Source organism: Phoenix dactylifera, chromosome 15 (genome assembly GCF_009389715.1).
Source record: "Phoenix dactylifera cultivar Barhee BC4 chromosome 15, palm_55x_up_171113_PBpolish2nd_filt_p, whole genome shotgun sequence".
Lineage (NCBI taxonomy): Eukaryota > Viridiplantae > Streptophyta > Magnoliopsida > Arecales > Arecaceae > Phoenix > Phoenix dactylifera.
The window spans coordinates 3,148,881-3,168,979 of record NC_052406.1 but is presented as its reverse complement, the minus strand read 5'-3'; the positions used below and the strand labels follow the sequence as shown (position 1 = coordinate 3,168,979).

The 20,099-nt window shown below is 42.1% G+C and overlaps 1 protein-coding gene across 1 annotated transcript; it reads left to right on the top strand.

Annotated features, from left to right (window-relative positions):
- The first annotated feature begins 4,745 nt into the window (after nt 1–4,745).
- Nucleotides 4,746–14,002, top strand: LOC103704228. Its single transcript, XM_008787429.4, has 3 exons — nt 4,746–5,065; nt 5,178–5,393; nt 13,590–14,002. The coding sequence occupies exons 1-3, from the start codon at nt 4,835–4,837 to the stop codon at nt 13,674–13,676; spliced, it is 534 nt and encodes a 177-aa protein (XP_008785651.1). The 5' UTR covers nt 4,746–4,834; the 3' UTR covers nt 13,677–14,002.
- Nucleotides 14,003–20,099: the final 6,097 nt, after the last annotated feature.

The following is a 20,099-nucleotide window of genomic DNA, read 5'->3' as shown; positions in this document are numbered from 1 at the left end:
GGTTGGTCTGGTTTGAGGTTGAGATGTCCAATATTTTTTTCATCAGTTTATGTGCTAAAAATTTCAAGCTATACCTAATAATATGGTCACATGCAGCCATTCTCTATTTCTTTAAAATTCTATTTTTTTTTTTTTTTTTTTGAAGAATACTAGTTGGCAGTCCTTCAGATTCCATGCTACTGTGACTGCATGATTTATGGTAGCAATTAAACGTGCCAAAATTAATGAAGTCATCTGTGGGTTCTGCCGACTAGTGTGACTTCTTTGCAGAGATCCTTCAAAGTGGCAGGCCTGCTGTTTGTTTATTGGTCTATTCTCTCCCCCCAAAAATGGTGGTTTGGTATGCGTCAATATCTCAAGAGTCTCCTTTTTGATTTGGTGGTTGGTCCCCCATAGCGTATCACGGTTCAACTCCTATGCGATATGAATATTGTCTTCTTCTTTCCTCCTTGCGCAAAGGACATTACTTTGTGGACCTTAGACTTGGGTAGCAAGTGTTATTCTTTCTACCGTGCAACACCGAAAGAGCAAAGTTATTTTGTGCTTGGAGAGGCTAATTTGGTAGCAGGCTATCTTGCGAATTTGGCTTCTTCTTGTCAATTGAAATCTGTTGTGGGAGGGCTCGAATTTAGTCCCATATCGACCGTTCAGCAGAAAGGTCTGTGCTTTGTAATGGGAAGGCCAAAACCTTTCCTCACGAGGCGCCTTTTGAAGGACAAAACCGTGAGGGTATCCTCCCGTCAGCACTGGACGCGCGGGCTGGAGCGCCCAAAGCGGACAATACCTCGTGAGGGACGCAGTCTCTTTCTCTGCTCGGCTCGGTTGGGGCTATGCTGTTGCGTGGGCCCAAAAAATCCCGTAACAAAATTATTTTGGAGTGATGAATTGCTTTATTGATCGGCTCATCTTCTTCGAGCAAATGCTGCAGGTGTTTCATTTTGCAGTGTTTCTTTGCACTCCCTGTAACAAAAAAAGAGAGAAAAAAAACAAAAAAAAGGGTTACCCTGTAATATTTGAGTAGATATCATAACGTCTATTTGTATGGTGATCGATAATGGTCCTAAGTCACAAACATGGCAGCCATTCGTTTGGTTCTTGCTAGTACAGAGTATCTTAAAGTACTTCCATTCCATCACGAGCAATTAGAAGATTTCTTTGTTGTCTGACTTACAAGTTTGCATCGTATAATGGGTATAGATAAGGCTGCAAATGAGTTGGGTTGACCCGTGACCCGATCCGACTTGTTTTAGAAAACCCATGGGTCGAGTCGGGTTCTAAAATTAGAACCATTTTATTTTTTGGGTCGGGTCTGAGTTGACTGAATCTCGATCCAACCTAGACCCAATCCGATCCTTTTTTTTTGGGTCAATTTTGGATCGTTTACCCAACGACCTGATCTGATTCGATCCAAACCCGATACCCATTTAGGCTCGCAAGCCCACAAGTTGCAGATGTAGCCTGCAGGAAAAATTGCTCCGACAGTCGGTTTTCCGGATCAATCTCCCCCTGAGGGCTGAGGCTGAGGAACATTTGGAGAAAACCCTTCCTTTCCGGATCAATCTCCCCCTTCGTGCTTGTGCAAAACTCTAGAGCCTGCAGCGATTCAGCGAGTCTCTTTGGCATCCGACGACTTTGGCGCGCTTTGTCCCTTCTCCTAAGGTATCTCCCTCCTTCGAAACCCAGATCTGCAACTTGCCCTACATTGTTATCCTCCATCTTCCCTTCTTCGATACTTCCTCTAGATATTCCTCCCTTCTTCGGTTCTTCGAAACCCTAGGTCTTCCTTCTTGAGATATTACTCCGTTTCGGGTCCTTGTATAATCCTAGGTTTCAGCATTTTTTTTAATGTTTTTGACTGTTTATTGTTTGATGTTGTGGTGATTGGTATTTTGTTTTTCATGCATGCTGTGCTGAATATGTTTGATGAAATGCATAAGTGGGCTGCACGAATGCTAAAAGATGGTGTTGGTCGATGTCATTTGTTGGCTTCTGAGTGCTGGCCTTGGCTCTATTTTCCACTTGACTTTCTGTGTGAATGCATTTTTTTCTATGGGAGAAATGAGACATCTCCATCTGTGATGTCCATTGGTTCCAACCGTAATATATGTTGCATTGAGAATAATTCCTTCGTCCTTTGTTTAAAGATCAGCTCCAATAGTTCTTCCCTTCCATACACGCTAGGGAGCTGTTTTGACAATTTCAGCGGTAGATGGGGGCGTCGGCAGCAGCAAATAATTTCAGCGGTAGATGGGGGTGTCGGCAGCAGCAGACTCAATGGCCCCCATTGGCCTCATGCACACATGAGCATAGGTAGGTTTGCTCAGCGAGGAGGTGAAGAGACAACATTGAGATGTGCAGCGATCCCACTGGTGCATTTCAAGCAGTCAACATACATGATGCATCTCGAAGCACTCGTCTCTCAATTGGCTCTCTATTTCGGACTCGACCGACGGTCACGAGAGCATCCATTTCATAAAAGTGGGCTTTATGACGGTCTCGACCCGGACCTGATCTGAACCAGACTCGAATCGGACCTGACTCAGATCCGAACTAGACCTGATCCGGACCAGACCAGACTCGATTCAGATCCGAATTTTTTGGATCGGATCCAAAATTAGGACCCAAACAAAAAATCAGATTAAATCAGGGTCATTCAAGATCCGACCCGACCAATTTACACCCTTAGGTACAAGATAGAAGGGTTGGTTGGCAGCGAAAGCTAGTGTTTTTTTACCATGGACATAGATGTTATTCTGAGGACTCCATCGAGCTTTGTGCTTGTCGGTGCCCCCGCGAACGAACTCACGGCCCGGTGGAAGTTTGCTTATCTACTCTCTACGATGAATGGAAACTGCAGGTTGGTGGAATATATAGTGTTGGTGCACTTGAAAATGATTATAATCATCCAATAGAAAATCTGATTATAGATTGCATGTCTAAAGAATGTGCTTACTGCGTAGTCCTTAAAGTTCACTTTTTATTGTAGTAAGGGGATAAGCTTAGCTACTCCTCTCTAATATAGAATTAAAAAAAGTTATTTAATGCGAGTATAATAATTTTATTTTATATTGAACATTTTAAATTGGTGAGACTACGCAAAGCAAATGAAACAAGGACAAGAAGAGTGTTTGCGGGCTTGATTAATAATCATCTGGAAAGATAGGAGTAAGCATCATGTGCAGGCTCTGCCAGTTGGTTATCAACTAATGAAGATATAACTTTGCTAGCTGGATTGCTAAAAATCATTCGATCAAATGTCAGTATAACTTTTGCAAGCTTTATTGACGCTTGAATAATACACGCATGGTCCATTGCAGATTGTATCGATTAATACAAGCTATTTGATTTTAGTAGGGTTGGCTTCCATGGTTCTTTATCTATCACCATCCGTGGTATAACCACTTGCCATTAGATAAAAGTAAGGCTGCAAATGGGTCGGGTCGACCCGTGACCCGACCCGACCCGCGTAGACCCGACCCGAATTTTAGGACCCGCGGGTCCGGGTCGGGTCCTAAAATTGGACCCGAATCATTTTCTGGGTCGGGTCTGGGTTTACCAAACGGACCCGACCCGATCCGAATGGACTCGAAGAAAGAGAGAAAAAGCAAAAGAAAGTCTTTTCTTTTTCTTTTTCTTTTTCTTTTTTTTTTTTTGGCGTGGGTTGTGGTACTGTTGGTCAGTGTGGGAGGATAGCAAGTTAGCAACAAGCATAGGTTCACAGAATCCAAAGGAACGTCGGCCCGTCAGGATTCTCTCTCGATCTATTACACTGTTGAGACCTCTGGTGTCTCGGTAGCTGCCTTTTTTTTTTTGGTTTTTGTTTCTTTTAACTTTTGAAGGGAGAAAGTGAGGGAACACTGCAACTGAATATGGGTCATGTGCCAGTTTTCTATAATGGAATTGGATTTTGGAAGAAGGTCTGGGATTTTTTTTGTCCTCGTGAGAGGGGAGCTGGGGGACACCGAGTTCCGTCCAATCAGTCATATAGATAAAAAATAGTGTGATATGAAATTTGGCTTGTAGACCGACTTAGTTAGTAAGTCATGGGTCATCTGTTCTGACTGGAGCTCAATTGCAAGTCTTTCAAGTCATGGGTCACCCAGCACCTCATAATTATGATATGACCAAATTAGATTTGCTCAAATTTTTTTCCAAAAGCACAAAAAAATTGGACCCGATCGGACCCGAACCCGACCCGAATCAGACCCAGACCCGACCCGAACCCGACTCGGACCCGACCCGACCCAACCCGATCTTCAACCGGGTCGGGTCCGGGTCCAAATTGGGACCCGAACAAAAAATCGGGTCGGATCGGGGTCACCTAGGACCCGACCCGATCCGACCCATTTGTACCCCTAGATAAAAGAATGGACGTTCAATGCGAGATAAAAATAAGGTAGAAGGTATGAATCAGCCTTTCATAATCCGAAAAAAAAAAAAGAAAACAAATCACTTTTAAAGGATTAAAATTTCTACATTCATCTTGAAAAAGATTCGGATACGGTGATGGAATGGATTCAAAAATATTGGTAGGCAATTGCTGTTTGCAACCGAGAGGGTGTGACTCTTTTGGAATCATATCATATAAGACAAAAGGTCAAAATTTTGCATCTTAACCGCGTATCCTTATGATTTATAGGAAACGAATCACTCCGTATCGTGTTTCTACTCCCTCTGGAAGCCAAAACGTACGTCCAAATCCCCCACTTTCCCAATTCTAAGCAATCGAAAACCAAATGCTCCCGTAACTCACTTTCCCTTTATTTCTTCCATAGAAAGCGAAAGAGCGAGAGAGAGCAAGCAAGCGGTCGCTTTTCGTCCAATTTCTGATGAGATGAAGGAGGGAGATCTGCTCCCGACGTCGGCGAAGCCCTCTGCCGCCGCCGAGGCTGCCCTCTTCGGAAAGGGCCGCTACAAGTTCTGGGCCCTCGCTGCCATCATCCTCCTCGCCTTCTGGTCCATGCTCACCGGCACCGTCACCCTCAAGTGGTCCGCCGGCAGCCTCAACCGCTTCTCCGACGACCTCCTCGATCCCCCGCTCCGCGATGCCGATCTGGACGTCCTGGTCTGACTCCAAGTCCCCAATCTTCCCCCACCCTCCATCTCGATCACTACTGGAAATCTCTCTCATTTCTCTGATCGATCTCTCGTACTCTTGTTTGGAATTATCGTCGCAGGAGATGGAGGAGAGGGAGAAGGTGGTGAGGCACATGTGGGACATCTACGCGCACAGTCTCCGGATCCGGTTGCCGCGATTTTGGCAGCAGGCCTTCGAGGCGGCCTACGAGGAGCTCGCCAGCGACGATCCGGCCGTCCGGGACGCCGCCGTCTCCGAGATCGTCCGAATGTCGATGCGGATGGTCGATCTCGAGCCCCCGCCTCGCCATCCGAAGGTTCAGATCCAACCCCTCACCTTGGGGTTTTCTGTCTAATTTCTTGAAATGTTTCATTGGCGGATACTTAAATTTTCATGTTCTTGTTCGAATTTAAGCTGTTTAAGATCCTCTGGAGCAATAAAGACTCTCGTCTCAGTGCTTCAGTGCTTCCCTCATATCTTTTGTTGGTCCAGATAGAATATCGTGGGAGATTTTATAGTGAAATCGATGATGAATTGAGAATGATAGTGAAGTTTCATGCCCGAAATCGACCCCAGATAGATGAGATTAGAGCTGAAAGTTCGAGTCTTTACTGCTTCTAAACCATGTGTTGATCATTGCTTGTTGGATCATGTGAATTAGGAGTTAGGTCAAAATTTAAGTTCTCAATTTCTTGTTAAAATTCATGCCTTCTGAGGTCCTCTGAAGTAATCAGAAATCACCAGTGTTTTCATCTGATCTTTTGTTAGTTCACTTATTTTGAGGGTTGTGTTGTTGGTGAAATATTGGGTAAAATTTTATATTGGAACTAGACTACTAGTGATGAATTGGGATCAATGTTGAAGCATAATGCATTGAAAGCAACACAAAAGAAATGAGATTAAGGCTGAAATTTGAAGTCGATAGTTCTTGGTATTTGTTATGTATATGTATTGATTACTTCTTGTTGGACTGGGTTAGCACTTGGGGGTGAGCTGAATTATATACGAACTTTTGGTTCATGTATAAAAGATATTGCGCATTTTCAGAGGTGTGGAATGTAGAAACATCTATAAATAGGATCATAATAGAACCAATCTTGAAAGGAAGCATACCTGGATCCATGATAGACTGAACGATCAAAGCTTCCTTTGTTTTCTGGATGATCAAGTCCTTAGTTCGTATCTCCCTCTTGGCCCCTGTTCGAACACTCAGGAGATGGAGTCCAATTTTCTGTTCGCTTGCCAGGCAGAGGGTGAGACCCGTTATATTATCCTACCATCAAGGATAATGCTTCCACTTCTCACGGAATCGTAACTGACCACGATGTGGTCATGTGGGTCAAAACCCAACATTCTCCCACTTGGCCCATATGACCATACTTTGGTTAGAAATGATATAAACATTAGGCGCGCATCATTCTAATCCATAGTCAGTTGGGTCATCATAATACCATAATTAAACAACTTACTAATGCGAGTCAAGGCGGTTCCACATCAATATAATGACATAGTTCCTTCCAAGTACTACAACACTAGCAAATTATTTAACCATAGTCCATAAATGAGAAGTATCTTTAATGGTCAAACATTATGTCTTTGTCAGAGACAATTCCTGTAATCATACGTTCAAACCCATACATGTACATATATTTGAAGAACAGGAAAAACAGAAACATAATCAATTATATCTGAGTGTCAAAGAAATAAACATAATACAATCCTCAACAAATATCATGGATTACAACTAGGACCCATTCTTTCAACATGCTCTTTAAAAGTCTTCGGTTGTAAACCTTTCGTCAAAGGATCTGCAATCATGAGCTCTGTCCTCATATTTTCTATAGACACATTTTGTTTCTGAACTTCCTCCTTGACAACAAAATATTTAAGTTCGATGTGCTTGGCACCATTAGAATATTTGTCGTTTCTGGAGAAATGGACGGCTGCAGTATTGTCACAAAAGATTCTCAGCGGCCTGGCAATAGAGTCGACAATCCCAAGTCCCGAGATAAAGTTACGCAGCCACAAACTATGAACCGTGGCCTCAAAGCATGCCACAAATTCTGCTTCCATGGTGGACGAAGCAGTGCTTGTCTGTTTGGCACTTTTCCATGAGATTGCTCCTCCAGCTAATAGGAACAAATAGCCAAACGTTGACTTTCTACTATCCACACATCCAGCAAAGTCTGAATCCGAATAGCCAATCACCTCAAGACTATCTGACTTTCTATATGTAAGCATGTAATTCTTTGTTCCTTGCAAGTATCTCATCACCTTCTTTGCAGCTTTCCAGTGATCCATCCCTGGATTAGTTTGGTATCTTCCTAGCATTCCAACTGCAAAACTGATGTCCGGTCTGGTACAGATCTGAGCGTACATCAAGCTACCAACTGCAGAAGCATAAGGTATATTTTCCATCTGCTTACGTTCCAATTCATTCTGTGGGCATTGCATGAGACTAAATTTATCCCCTTTCTGAATTGGAACAACACTGGCTGAACAATTCTCCATACCAAATCTCTCTAGAACTCTGTCTATATATGCCTTTTGAGACAACCCTAACAATCCACGTGATCGATCACGAAATATTTCAATGCCTATCACGTAGGTTGCCTCATTCATATCTTTCATTTCAAAGTTCTTTGAGAGAAAAACCTTAGTTTCATACAATAAGCCAAGATCACTACTGGCAAGCAATATATCATCAACATATAGGACCAAAAAGATAAACTTGCTCCCACTGACCTTCAGGTATATACACCGATCAACAGTGTTTTCCTTAAAACCGAAGGAAGTGATGGTATCATTGAACTTGCGATACCATTGTCGGGAAGCTTGTTTAAGACCATATATTGACTTCTTTAATTTGCAAACCATGTGTTCTTTTCCCTTTAATGGGAAACCTTCGGGCTGGTCCATATAGACTTCTTCATCTAAACTCCCATTTAGAAAAGCAGTTTTTACATCCATTTGGTGCAACTCTAAATCATAATGTGCAACCAAAGCCATAATAATTCTAAATGAGTCCTTTTTAGATACAGGAGAAAAGGTCTCTTTATAATCAATGCCTCCTTTCTGAGTGAAACCCTTGGCCACCAGTCTGGCTTTATGTCGTTCAACATTACCCTTTGAGTCGAGCTTGGTCTTAAAGACCCACTTACACCCAACTGTCTTACAACCTTCGAGCAAATCAACGACATCCCAGACTTCATTCTGATCCATTGATTTTAACTCATCTTTCATGGCATCAATCCATTTAGTCGAATCAATACTTTCTATGGCTTGTTTAAAAGAAATCGGATCTTTTCTTGTCCCTATATCAAAATCAAATTCTTGTAGATAAACCATATAATCATTTAGAATGGCAGATCTTCTTTCTCTTTGAGATCTCCTTAATGTCATCCCTTGTGGTTCTTCTACAACTTGTTCAGTGGTGATAACTTCATTATGGAGTGTTTGATCATTAATTTGTTGTTCATTGTTATTAAACTGTGTGACAATTGTAGGAACAACAATTTTCTTAGAAGTCATGGGTAAAGGGACTTGCACCCTAACTTCTTGAATTTTCACATTTTGTGGTTTATCACTCCCACTGGTTTCACCATTCTCAATGAATTTGACATTACCGGTCTCTATAATTCTCGTACTATGGTTAGGACAGTAAATCCTATACCCTTTGGATTTTTCGGGATAACCTATAAAGTATCCACTAATCGTTCTAAAATTCAATTTCTTTTCATGTGGATTATAAATTCTGGCCTCCGCCGGACAACCCCAAACATGCAGGTGTCTTAAACTCGGTTTCCTTCCTGTCCATAACTCAAAAGGAGTTTTTGGAACTGCCTTACTAGGAACCCGGTTTAATATGTATACAGCGGTCTTAAGGGCTTCCATCCACAACGATATGGGTAACGGAAAATTACTTAACATACTCCTAACCATATCCATAAGTGTACGATTACGCCTTTCAGCTACTCCATTCTGCTGTGGCGTTCCCGGCATAGTGTATTGAGCACGTATGCCATGCTTTTCTAAGAGTTTAGCAAATGGGCCAGGGTGTTGTCCTGTTTTATCATACCTACCATAATATTCACCACCTCTATCAGACCTGACAATTTTCACCTTTCTATCTAATTGTCTTTCAACCTCAGTAATGTATACCTCTAGGACATCCACTGCCTGAGATTTTTCATGCAACAAATAGACATAACCATAACGTGAAAAATCATCAATAAAGGTGATAAAATACTTCTCTCCACCAAATGATGGAGAGTCAAAAGGCCCACAAATGTCTGTATGGATAATTTCAAGAAGTTCTTCACTTCTTGTGGCAACTTTCTTTGTGTGTTTGGTTTGCTTTTCCTTAATGCAGTCTACACACATACCGAGATCAGTAAAGTCTAAGTTTGACAAAATCCCATCCTTTACTAATCTCTCTAATCTTTCTTTGGATATATGACCCAATCTTTTATGCCACAAGTTAGAAGATCTTTCATTTATCATGTTTCGTTTAATTCCAATATTACGATGCAAGGTCATAAGAGTTTCAGCAAAATGATTATCAAGATTTACTTTATATAAGCCATCACACAAAACACCAGAACCAAGAAAGACATTGTCTTTGAAAAGACGCAAACTAGCATTCCCAATTTTAAAGAAATATTCTTCAACATCAAGTTTAGAAACAGAAATTAAATTTCTAGAAATAGAAGGAACATAAAGAGTCTGAAGCAAATCTAAATGACAACCAGTATTTAAAAGCAAACGATAGGTTCCAACAGCTGTTACAGGAACTCTAACCCCATTCCCCAAAACGATAAAACTCTCATTTGGATCTTGCATCTGGGTTGTAAGGAATCCCTGCATCGTATTTGAAACATGAACATTAGAACCTGAGTCAAACCACCAAGTATTAGAAGGAACTTCAGTAAGGTTTGATTCAAAACATACATAAGCCAAAGGCTTACCTTTCTTTTCAAACCATGCCTTGCGTTTATGGCAGTCCTTCTGATAGTGTCCCAATTTCTTGCAAAAATGGCATCTATCTTTGTTTTGTTTCTTTTTATGAACCTCGGTATCATGATGAGGCTCTTTACCCTTGGATGGTCCACTCTTCATGCCCTTTCTTGGCTTCTTTCATTTCTTCTTGGCTCCATGACTTACAAGATTGACAGAATGATATCCTTGTTGCTTAAGTCTTGTCTCCTCTTGTACAAGCATACTGGTCAATTCATTCACATTCCACTTATCCTTAATAGTGTTATAGTGAATTTGAAATGATCCAAATTGAGGAGGCAAGGAGTTCAAAATAAATTGAACTAAAAAGGATTCATTCACATCCATCCCAAGAGCCTTCAGCTTAGCAGCTATATTTGTCATTTCAAGGATATGCTCATCATCCCACAAGTACCATCAAATTTCATGGTGGTAAGTTTAGCCATTAATGTCCCAGCCAGAGACTTATCAGCAGATCGGAAACGTTCTTCCACAGTTTTCAATAATGCTTGAGCACTGTCACATTCAGGAAGCGTTGATTTGATATTGTTCGCTATGCTCATCCGCATAAACATAATGCTCAATCTGTTCGATCTTTCCCAAGTCTTATAAAAAGATCTTTCTTCCGAGCTGCTCAAATCAGTAATGTCAGCCGGTTTCTCAGATCGGAGTGCTAAATCAAGATCCAGAACACCTAGGTGAAACTGGACTTGTTCATTCCACTCTGAGAAATTAGATCCATTAAAGATCGTAACAGATGAAGCTTGCGAATGAAGCGAAACAAGAATAGATACTGCAATAAGAAAATTAACAATAAGAAAATGCTTACAACATTAACACTTTGAGTTAGCAATAATGATGAATAACATAAACAGTATTACCATAATACACCTTTGGGTTGTAATTATGAAATACTAAATTACTATTATGGTGATTCCCAATTCACCTAGGAATAATTAATGATATAGGTCCAAAATTCAAATAGGTCTGTTGCCTTTGAGCATCCAAAACCTATTAAATCAAGAATACTCATTAATTATCCTAACTCAGCAAATCAATCATTTGAAAGTGGTGCACCTTTGGGCCAATCCATAATATCTCATGATTGAAAAACTGTAAGTCATAATTTGCAAAGTCATTATCTTAATACCTGGGATTAGAGTATTTGATGACTTGATGTCTATTAAACATTCTAGTTGGGTTACTTTGGCAACTACCAAACTATTTCATAATATAGACATCAAATTAAAATAATGACATTGCACATAATTGACAATTCATAATATGACAAATTAAAATAAAACATGTATTTAATATTTTACTAATCTATACAATCAGTACATATGTCATATCATGCTATCAAGTATACTAAAATGTAAAATAAATGACAAAATTTTTTATCACATTACCCTACAAGGACCTCTGCATAAATAATATGTTTTATAGGGACTAAATTAACATATTTTGAGGACCTCTAAATAAGTGATATGCTTTACAGGGACTAAATCAAAATATTTTGTTTCTTATAGCCCTGGAAGGATGTTAGCATAAATAAAATGTTTTACAGGGTCTTAACAGAGACAATTTCATCTTTTAACAGCCCTCTAAGGATTTCAGTATAAATAAAATATTTAACAGGGACTTAATAGAAACATTTTCATCTTTTAACAGCCCTCTAAGACTTCAGTATAAATAGAATGTTTTACAGGTACTTAACAGAAACATTTTCATTCTTTTTTAACATCCTGGAAGGGCTGTATGCATAAATAAAATGTTCCATAGGGGCTTAACTGAAAATTCCTCTTTTATTGGTCAAACGAATTCGGGTTTCGGATCGAAACCCAAACACCCGAACCCGTTATGCCTGTTATGCCCCTTTTAAATATGCAGACGGGTTACCTATTCCGGGTTCGGGTCGAAACCCATGCCCGAAACCCGTTAGAGCATAAATTAACCCTTTTTTTTTTTTTAAATGGGAAGAGGAGACGGGTCGGCCCGACCCGTCTTCTTCCTCTTTTTGCGGCGGGCTAGGGTTCCGCCGAACCCAGCCCGCCTGCCTCCGGTCTCCGGGCGGCGAGCGCGCCGCCTCCTTCCGGTGGACTCGCCGCCCGATGGCGAGCCCACCGGCGGTCGCACGCCAGCAGGGCAACGCCGGCGGGTTGGGGTTCCGCCGAACCCAACCCGTCGGCTCTTAGGAGCAGCGGGCGGCGATCATGCCGCCGGACGAAGTGCCGCCCGACGACGCCACCGGGATGGGCCCGGTGCCGGACGAAACGCCGCCCGACGGCGTCACCCGGGCGGTCGAACCACCCGCACTGACTCCGGTGAGTTTTATCTTTTTTTTTTTTGTGTGTAATGGAGGCCATGGCCGGCGGTTGCGCCGGATCCTTTGATGGCTCTCGGCGCCACATGCCGGCCAGATCCGGCATTGGAATGGGAAGTTTTGCCGGCCATCACAGGGTCGGACCATCCCATTGCCAAGTCCCTGCGGCCGTGGAGGACTATCCATGGACTGTCAAAAATGGGCCTTTTACCATGATCTAGTTCTACCCTTTACAGTGATCTGGTTCTAGGATGAACCAGGCTCTGATACCACATGTAGAAACATCTATAAATAGGATCATAATAGAACCAATCTTGAAAGGAAGCATACCTGGATCCATGATAGACTGAACGATCAAAGCTTCCTTTGTTTTCTGGATGATCAAGTCCTTAGTTCGTATCTCCCTCTTGGCCCCTGTTCGAACACTCAGGAGATGGAGTCCAATTTTCTGTTCGCTTGCCAGGCAGAGGGTGAGACCCGTTATGTTATCCTACCATCAAGGATAATGCTTCCACTTCTCACGGAATCGTAACTGACCACGATGTGGTCATGTGGGTCAAAACCCAACATGGAAGACTAATGTATTTAGCTTCCTTCAGATTTGATTTTTCTGTATGGCTGAGTTTGTTGGAAGGTTTTTGCACCGGTCAAAGATTTGGGAAAGTTCTAAAGAGGTTTCAGTGATAGACTGGGAACAATGTTGGAATGGACTACATGAAGCCAACACAAGACAGATGACATACTGTTTGTGCTATGATAGTTAGAATGGAATATTCTTTTGATTGTTATTGGTATTTAGTTGCTTGTTCGGCTCTTTTAGCTTCTAGTTGGCATAATTATTTTTATGCTTTAGATTTAATTATAAATGACCTTTTGTTTGCTTTCTGAGACCTTGAAGCTTAATGTGATTATCTTCCTCATTGTTCAAAACCAATATGCCATTTCATTCTTTTGTACCTTTATGTCAGTAAATTGGACTTTCTGTTCTTAATTTTTTGAATCAAATCCTCTAAAAGGCCGAAAACAAAAGATTGTAACACACACACACACACACACACACACATATAGCCCAGTGTTTGTAATTTGGGGCCATTGCATCGTCCTTTCTGGGGTGCTAGCTTCTCAAATCATTTCTGAATAATTCTCTGCATCAATTAAAAGAAGTATAATGGTATGTTGCATTTCTTTCTGCAGAATGCCGAACTGCAGGATTTTCAAAGGGATGGCAGCAGCAAGCCTAAGGTGAAACCATCAGCCTTCTCATCGATGGGAGCCCAATAAGCTGCGGCAAATGTTCCTGGGCCCGGAGATTTCTCTTTTTGAGTATGATCTATCAACAGCTTCATGTACTCAAGTTTGCCAAGGTTGTTTCCTCATTAAGCAGTAGCATGCAGAAAATTTGTTTTCCTGCTTTCTAAATTTTAGCTCTGGGTGCATGCTCAAGGCAAGCTTTTGCAAGATGCCACGCAGTTAAGAATTACACCAATGAATCATTACTGTAACTCTTACTTTATTTTTCTCACTAATATTAGAATCTGGGAAGAGTTTGCCATGTGAGTGCTCTTTAAAACTACTCCATATGCTTTATTTGGTTTCATGAACAACATGAGCTTCAACAAAATAAGGCAGCTGTGAATTTATATGTGCATAACCATAGTTGTAACTGGAAGCCTTGTCCTGGCTTTGTGAGTTAATATCCTTTATAAATGTAATTGTTCAACTAACTTATCTCCCAATTTGATTTACTGTTGTAGTATGGATATCATTTTCAGTAATTTGGTGGGCACATATAGAAGTGCTTAGATGGATCGAAAAATAATGTATTGGATTGAATAAGAAATCCTTTAAGATTTTGAATATAACATATTCCAGTAAATGTTGCACTCCTAATAACATGCAACTTAATTATGGCATTCCTTGATCATACTGACATTTGGAATCTCTGGGTTTAATAAAAAAATCCCTAGGATGCCTTCAAGCCTTGTACGCATATATTAGACACTGCATGAATCATGTCTGATTAAAGTTATGGTTACATGGTCTTGCTATATCATTGGGAATGACCAAACATTCTTTATATTTAGTCTCATGCAACTAAATACAGTGGGCACACCACTTCATGTAATAAACGAGGTAAATTGGCTGTGACACCATAGATGTTGGATGACTTGCAAATCTTTTGTATTCTTGCATGAGCTTTAGATGGTGGTTTGGTTTTTTCTTTAGGTTTGATTGTAGAATAAATTGAGGGGACAAAGAGTTGTAATCTCGGTACTGTAGAGGGTATAGGATTTATTTCACGAGATTAAGGAATTTGTGGTTTTTTATTTTGATAAAATAGGTATTTCATGCAATACGAGTACGGATACATTCAATAAAATTAGAAAATAATAGGTCATGGAGTGCCCATAGTAACTTTTCCTCTCCGGCCCATAGGGTGCCTTCGGAGTGGCTGGCAACATAAGCAGCCACCCAGTCCGCAGCTCCATTAACCTCTCTGCATACATGCTTAGCCTGAAAGGCCACCCCATCCCTCACCATCGCGTATATGTCTCGAAGCAGAGGGTGACCCGCCCTACCACTGCTCGGATCCTCTTAGATCCAACTGATTACTATGGCTAAGCCATCCTTTAATATAATCGAGTTGACCTATAACACTCGCCATGCATGACAAAGGCGGGCCAAGCAACCCGCAACTTAGCACCAGGAGCTGAGATGTTAAAGAGCTGGCATCCGTCTCCCTGGAGTTCGGGTTCCTGATGACAAAATTAGCACCTTCCCTCCTACCTTCTTCCAAAACAGATCCACTAAAGTTGACTTTGAGAAAACTCGAGGGTGGGAGCTCTTAGATGAAAAACACTATATGGGACACTGCCTGAGTAGAATAGGGGTCCTATGTGTTCTGAGCTGTCAAAGACCCATATGATGAGGTAGCATGACTGATTTCTGCCGCCTATGCCCGCGCACGCTCCACAACGAACCTCGAGGACTGGCTGCGCTCGCTAAAGGTCCGAACATTCCTTGCCAGCCAAATCTGGTAAACTGTGCAAGTCGCTCCAATAGCCACCCGACGCATCTGAGGGAAGCCCGACCACTGACAGATAGCCAGTAAGAAGAGATCCTTTTGATTCCAAGCATCTTGTGAGATCCCAGTAAGCCTCTAGGTCTCTCTCGCTCATGAGCACCGGAACAACACGTGATCCACCTCTCGTCAATACTATACTCCAAGCACTGAGGGGAAATCCTTAATCCTCGTCTACTCAGCATCGATCTCATCAGAAGGTACTTCCAGACCATCTTCCACAAAAATAATGCAACCTTCGGGTGAAGTTCGAATCGTCAGATCCAAGCACACTCCAGGCCTGGCGCGGGCTCTCGCTGGAGAACACGGAAGACTTTCCCCACTCTAGGAATTTATGGTGTTTGGTTGGAGAAACAAGTGGGAGGGGTAGTCCTATCGTGATGCTATATATTTGGCAGAACATGTCAAAAGGGCTAACTGAAATTTTATATGGTCTGAAAGTTTAACTGAAAAAATCTACCAATTATTGGAAAATGGCTAAATATGGAGGCTTTATCTTGGGGAAATTTGAGCCACCCTTCTACCTCCCCTGTAACGTTTCCCCACGTCCTACCACCCTCGGCCTGAAGCGATGCTATTGATCGTCAATCTCTGTTTAAAAAAAATTGGCTATGGATGGATGGGTTTTCTCATGTCCATTATTCTGATTCCCAACTCTCACACCACTTACCCATCCCTCCTTATCTCGCCCCTGGGTTCGTCCAATGTTATGTATATATGTATGTATGTATATATATATATATATATATATATATATATATATATATATATATATATATATATATTGATGCTCTAAAATATTTACCCTTCTCCTATCTACTTAAAATTGGCCAAATATGGAGGCATTTTGTTGTGGTGCAAATATGGAGATTCTCGTTCCTCAGATTCCCCCTCCCATTCGCCAGTAGCCTCGCGTTAATTAATTCTTCGCTAGCGCACAATGACATGGCGTTACCACATGTATATAAATATGACCAAATGCCAATGCATATGAATATAATTCGATACAAATATTGTATATATAGACTAGGAAAGTAATGGTTCGCAATACTAGTAGCACAAAGTACCCAAATAACAAAAGAAAAAAATAAACAAGAGTTACTTCATCCTGGATTTCGTGGTGGAAACCTAGCAGGCATAGAACATAGTATTGATCTTATATAAGATACATCCACAAGTCACCAGATACATGTCGAAAACTACATAAACAAGAATATCATGCAAGAACATGGGATAGCAGAAGAGCTGCACCGAGTAGGAGGATGCAGGCCATGAGATGGATGGTGCGAGAGGGATGGTTGATATACCATAGTGGCCTATAGGAGGTGATTTGTTAGAAAGCTCCTTTACGACGGAAATAATATTTCGCACTGCATGCACCACATGGCTATGCACTATGCCAATCATCTCGTTTCATTTTTATAGGTCCTAATCATCATGCGCCTGTCTCAACAAACAGCCTACAAAAATAAGACGAGACGATTGAAATGGTGCATGCCATATTGGTGCATGTGGTGCAGGATATAGTTTCTCTTTTACAAGTAGGGTCACTGCATCGATTGTCCAGTTTGATAAGACTGATGGATATATCGCTAGTAAGCATATGGGAAATAACTGGAAAGTAGGCTTACCTTCAAGTAAGTCATATGGGAGATAATTGGAAAGTAGCTTACGTTTAGGTATCGAAAACCTTCTGATGGGGGGTAAAATGGATCGTCCAGCCCAGGACAAAAGAGGCCACCCAGCTTCGGCCTGATAGGCATCAACCCTAACCAGATGTGTCCTCAGTCTGGCCTGAAATCAGCCCAGCCTCGGACTCCGCCGAAAGCTCCTTCAACCTCGGATATTCGCCGACGCGCCCGGGCCAAGCTCGGGGCGCCCTCCTTGTTCGCCGATGCGCCCCGGCCAAGCTTGGGGCACTCTCTCCAATTACACGCCCTGACCTCTGAGCTCGGGGCACTTTGCCAAACATACCTCAGCACCCGTCAAGCCGACCTCACCAAATGCATGATGCGACTTTTCAACGAGTTCGGCCTTGCTGATGGCCGCACCCATGTGCGTGCCCATGCCCTCCTACGTGGTCGTATATCGCAACACCACTATACCGTGCTTTGCTAGCTGGCCTACGGCAGTCCAAGGACAGCATCATGCTACTCCGGCCATACCCCGTTATGACCGTCAACGCCTTACCGTTTCCAAGAACGGACTCCACTGCGCGCTACAAGCAAGCTCTGGCTGCGTGCCACTCCCCTTAATGATGGGAACGGGCCATACCTCTGCTACTTGAGTACCCCTACCGGGACTATAAAAACTTCCGATAGGTAATATTGAGGGGACTTTTGGCTGGATCGACTAAGCTCCACTCTAACTTGATCGTCGGAGAGCCCTCACCGAAAACACCAGTGAGGCTTTGTGCAGGTACCCCGGTCCGTCGCGGGAGGTGGCTCCCCTTGTCTTTCTCCGCGCTCCGGTAGCTCCTCCGACTCCTCCAGCGTGGTCACCCTCGGGCCAGATTTGAACCACAACACCTTCCATCCTTTAGGGCCTAGAACAAGACCAACATATATGAATGCATAATGGAATCAACATGGCGTTATCACATTATGTGATGTCCACCATATCCTGTTGTGATAATGTGTTTGTTCCTATTCTTCACAGTCGTTGAAGTGACGACCAATTGTGTCTCCAATATGCTGGAATGTCTCCAAAAGAACCAGACTCATGATCCCGCGCCCTATGCTGAAAAGAGAGTGTGTCAGCAGTTGCTAGGTAATGATATCACACAAGGCATGGAATATCATCATGGTCATCCTAAAACAGTCATGACCCATGACTCTACCTAGCATATGAATAGTTTGGGTAAAAAAAATTAGGATCTCATCCAAAAAAGTAATCAGAAGATGTTATTTGAATTTTTTGGCTTTATATAAATATCCAAAGATAGTTAGCCAAAATATATTATTTGGATTCCTTGATCTCGTATAAATATTCAAGATCCATTCAGTGTATAGCTGTTATGGGACTAAACACATGCCCATATGGGTCCTCATATGCTCCTCACGTTCAAGCTCTAAGTACTGCAAATCCAATAATAAACATCACGATCAGTTTGTAATCGATCTAATGAGCATGTGCTGCAGTGCCTTTTAGTCTGTTAGGTCATCGATCGAGTTGCTTTGATAACATTTGTAGCAAGTCAGAATTTCATCCAAAAAAAATGTACTGAAAGATGTTATTTAAATTTCTTAGCCTCATACAGGTATCCAAGATCTATCCAATATACGGCTGATATGAAACTAAATATATGCCCACACGAATTCTAGTTCAACATAGCATCATCTCAACAAGTGTGGGTGCACTGGGGGAGGAGAGGAGAACAACAATTCGAAGACCTCATTCCATAATGGGTCATCATCACCATCTTCAGGCACCCCACCATCCTCTCCTCGACGTTTAATACCATCATCGGTCTCCCACCCCTTCTACGCTTCCACTCCCTTTAACTTCCACTTTTTTTGGGACCCAGAAGAACGCTAAGCTCTAAAGCAGCGACCCGACTTTGTTTTCAGTTTTTTAGTCCTGGCTTTAGGCAGGGTCTTCAGTTGTCAGCGAAACCAAATACAGGACGTCGATTTCATTTCTTGGGATGACCTGAATGCAGAGATTGACTCTGGGAACTCAAATCTTAACGATAAGGCTTACGGCTGGGTCATCTGGGTCTCGACGGGTGGCAATGGCGATTCGAGGGTAGTGCAGGGAGCACGGATATAGCTCCGAATGGTAAGGGGAGAGAGTGAATATATTTATTTCTCCAGGAGTATATAAGTGAGCGTAGAGAAGCCATGCAACCATGATATGCTGAACCGATACATACCGGTCAGCTTGACACATACCAGACCGGTCCAGTCCCTGCGGTGAAAAACGGTTCCGACCCCAAGCGTACCGGTTCGCAATGGTACAAGACCGGTACTGCCTTATACTAGTGTGAACCAATTCGGTTCACACCGGTATGCCTTCAGTTTGCCACAGGGCATGTACCGGTGCGAACCAGTCCGGTTCGCATCGATACACCTTCAGTTTACCAAAGCGCCGCACGTTGTAGCCTTTTTGACTACAGCGCGCGGCGCTGTGGCCCAAAGTGGCGGACAGTGTGGCTACACTGCCTAGCCCTTTCGTCCACAGCACGCACGCGCTGTCGCCAGTTCGGCGACAATGCATGCGCACTGTCATTTTAACACTGTGGCCATTTTGGCCACAGTCTCTCTCGACGCCTCGCACGTTCGGCTATAAAAGTCGAATGGTCGAGGCAAGGGAAGGCTAAAGAAGGCCTTCCCAAAATTGATTCAGGAAAAAAAAATTGAGGAGGTAAGAGAGCATTCTTCTCTTTCCCAAAGTTATGGTTTTCTTTTCCCTATCTTTTGTTCTTTAATATTTTTTAAAGGGCTCAGAAAAAATAGCTCAAAAATTACAAAATAAAAGTAAATCATGCCAAATTTTTAGATTTGGACATGTTTTTTTATATATGTTGTAGCTCTATAGAGGATGTGGATGTTGACATAAATATTTTTATTTTTTAAAATTTTATTATTTAATTTTTTTAAATTTAAAATATAATAAAAAAT

Bases quoted from the DNA above. Each gene is read 5' to 3' on its own strand.
- LOC103704228 (XM_008787429.4), top strand. From the start codon at position 4,835: ATGAAGGAGGGAGATCTGCTCCCGACGTCGGCGAAGCCCTCTGCCGCC. The intron at 5,066-5,177 runs GTCTGACTCCAA...TTATCGTCGCAG, and splicing joins ATGCCGATCTGGACGTCCTG to GAGATGGAGGAGAGGGAGAA. The intron at 5,394-13,589 runs GTTCAGATCCAA...TTCTTTCTGCAG, and splicing joins CCCCGCCTCGCCATCCGAAG to AATGCCGAACTGCAGGATTT.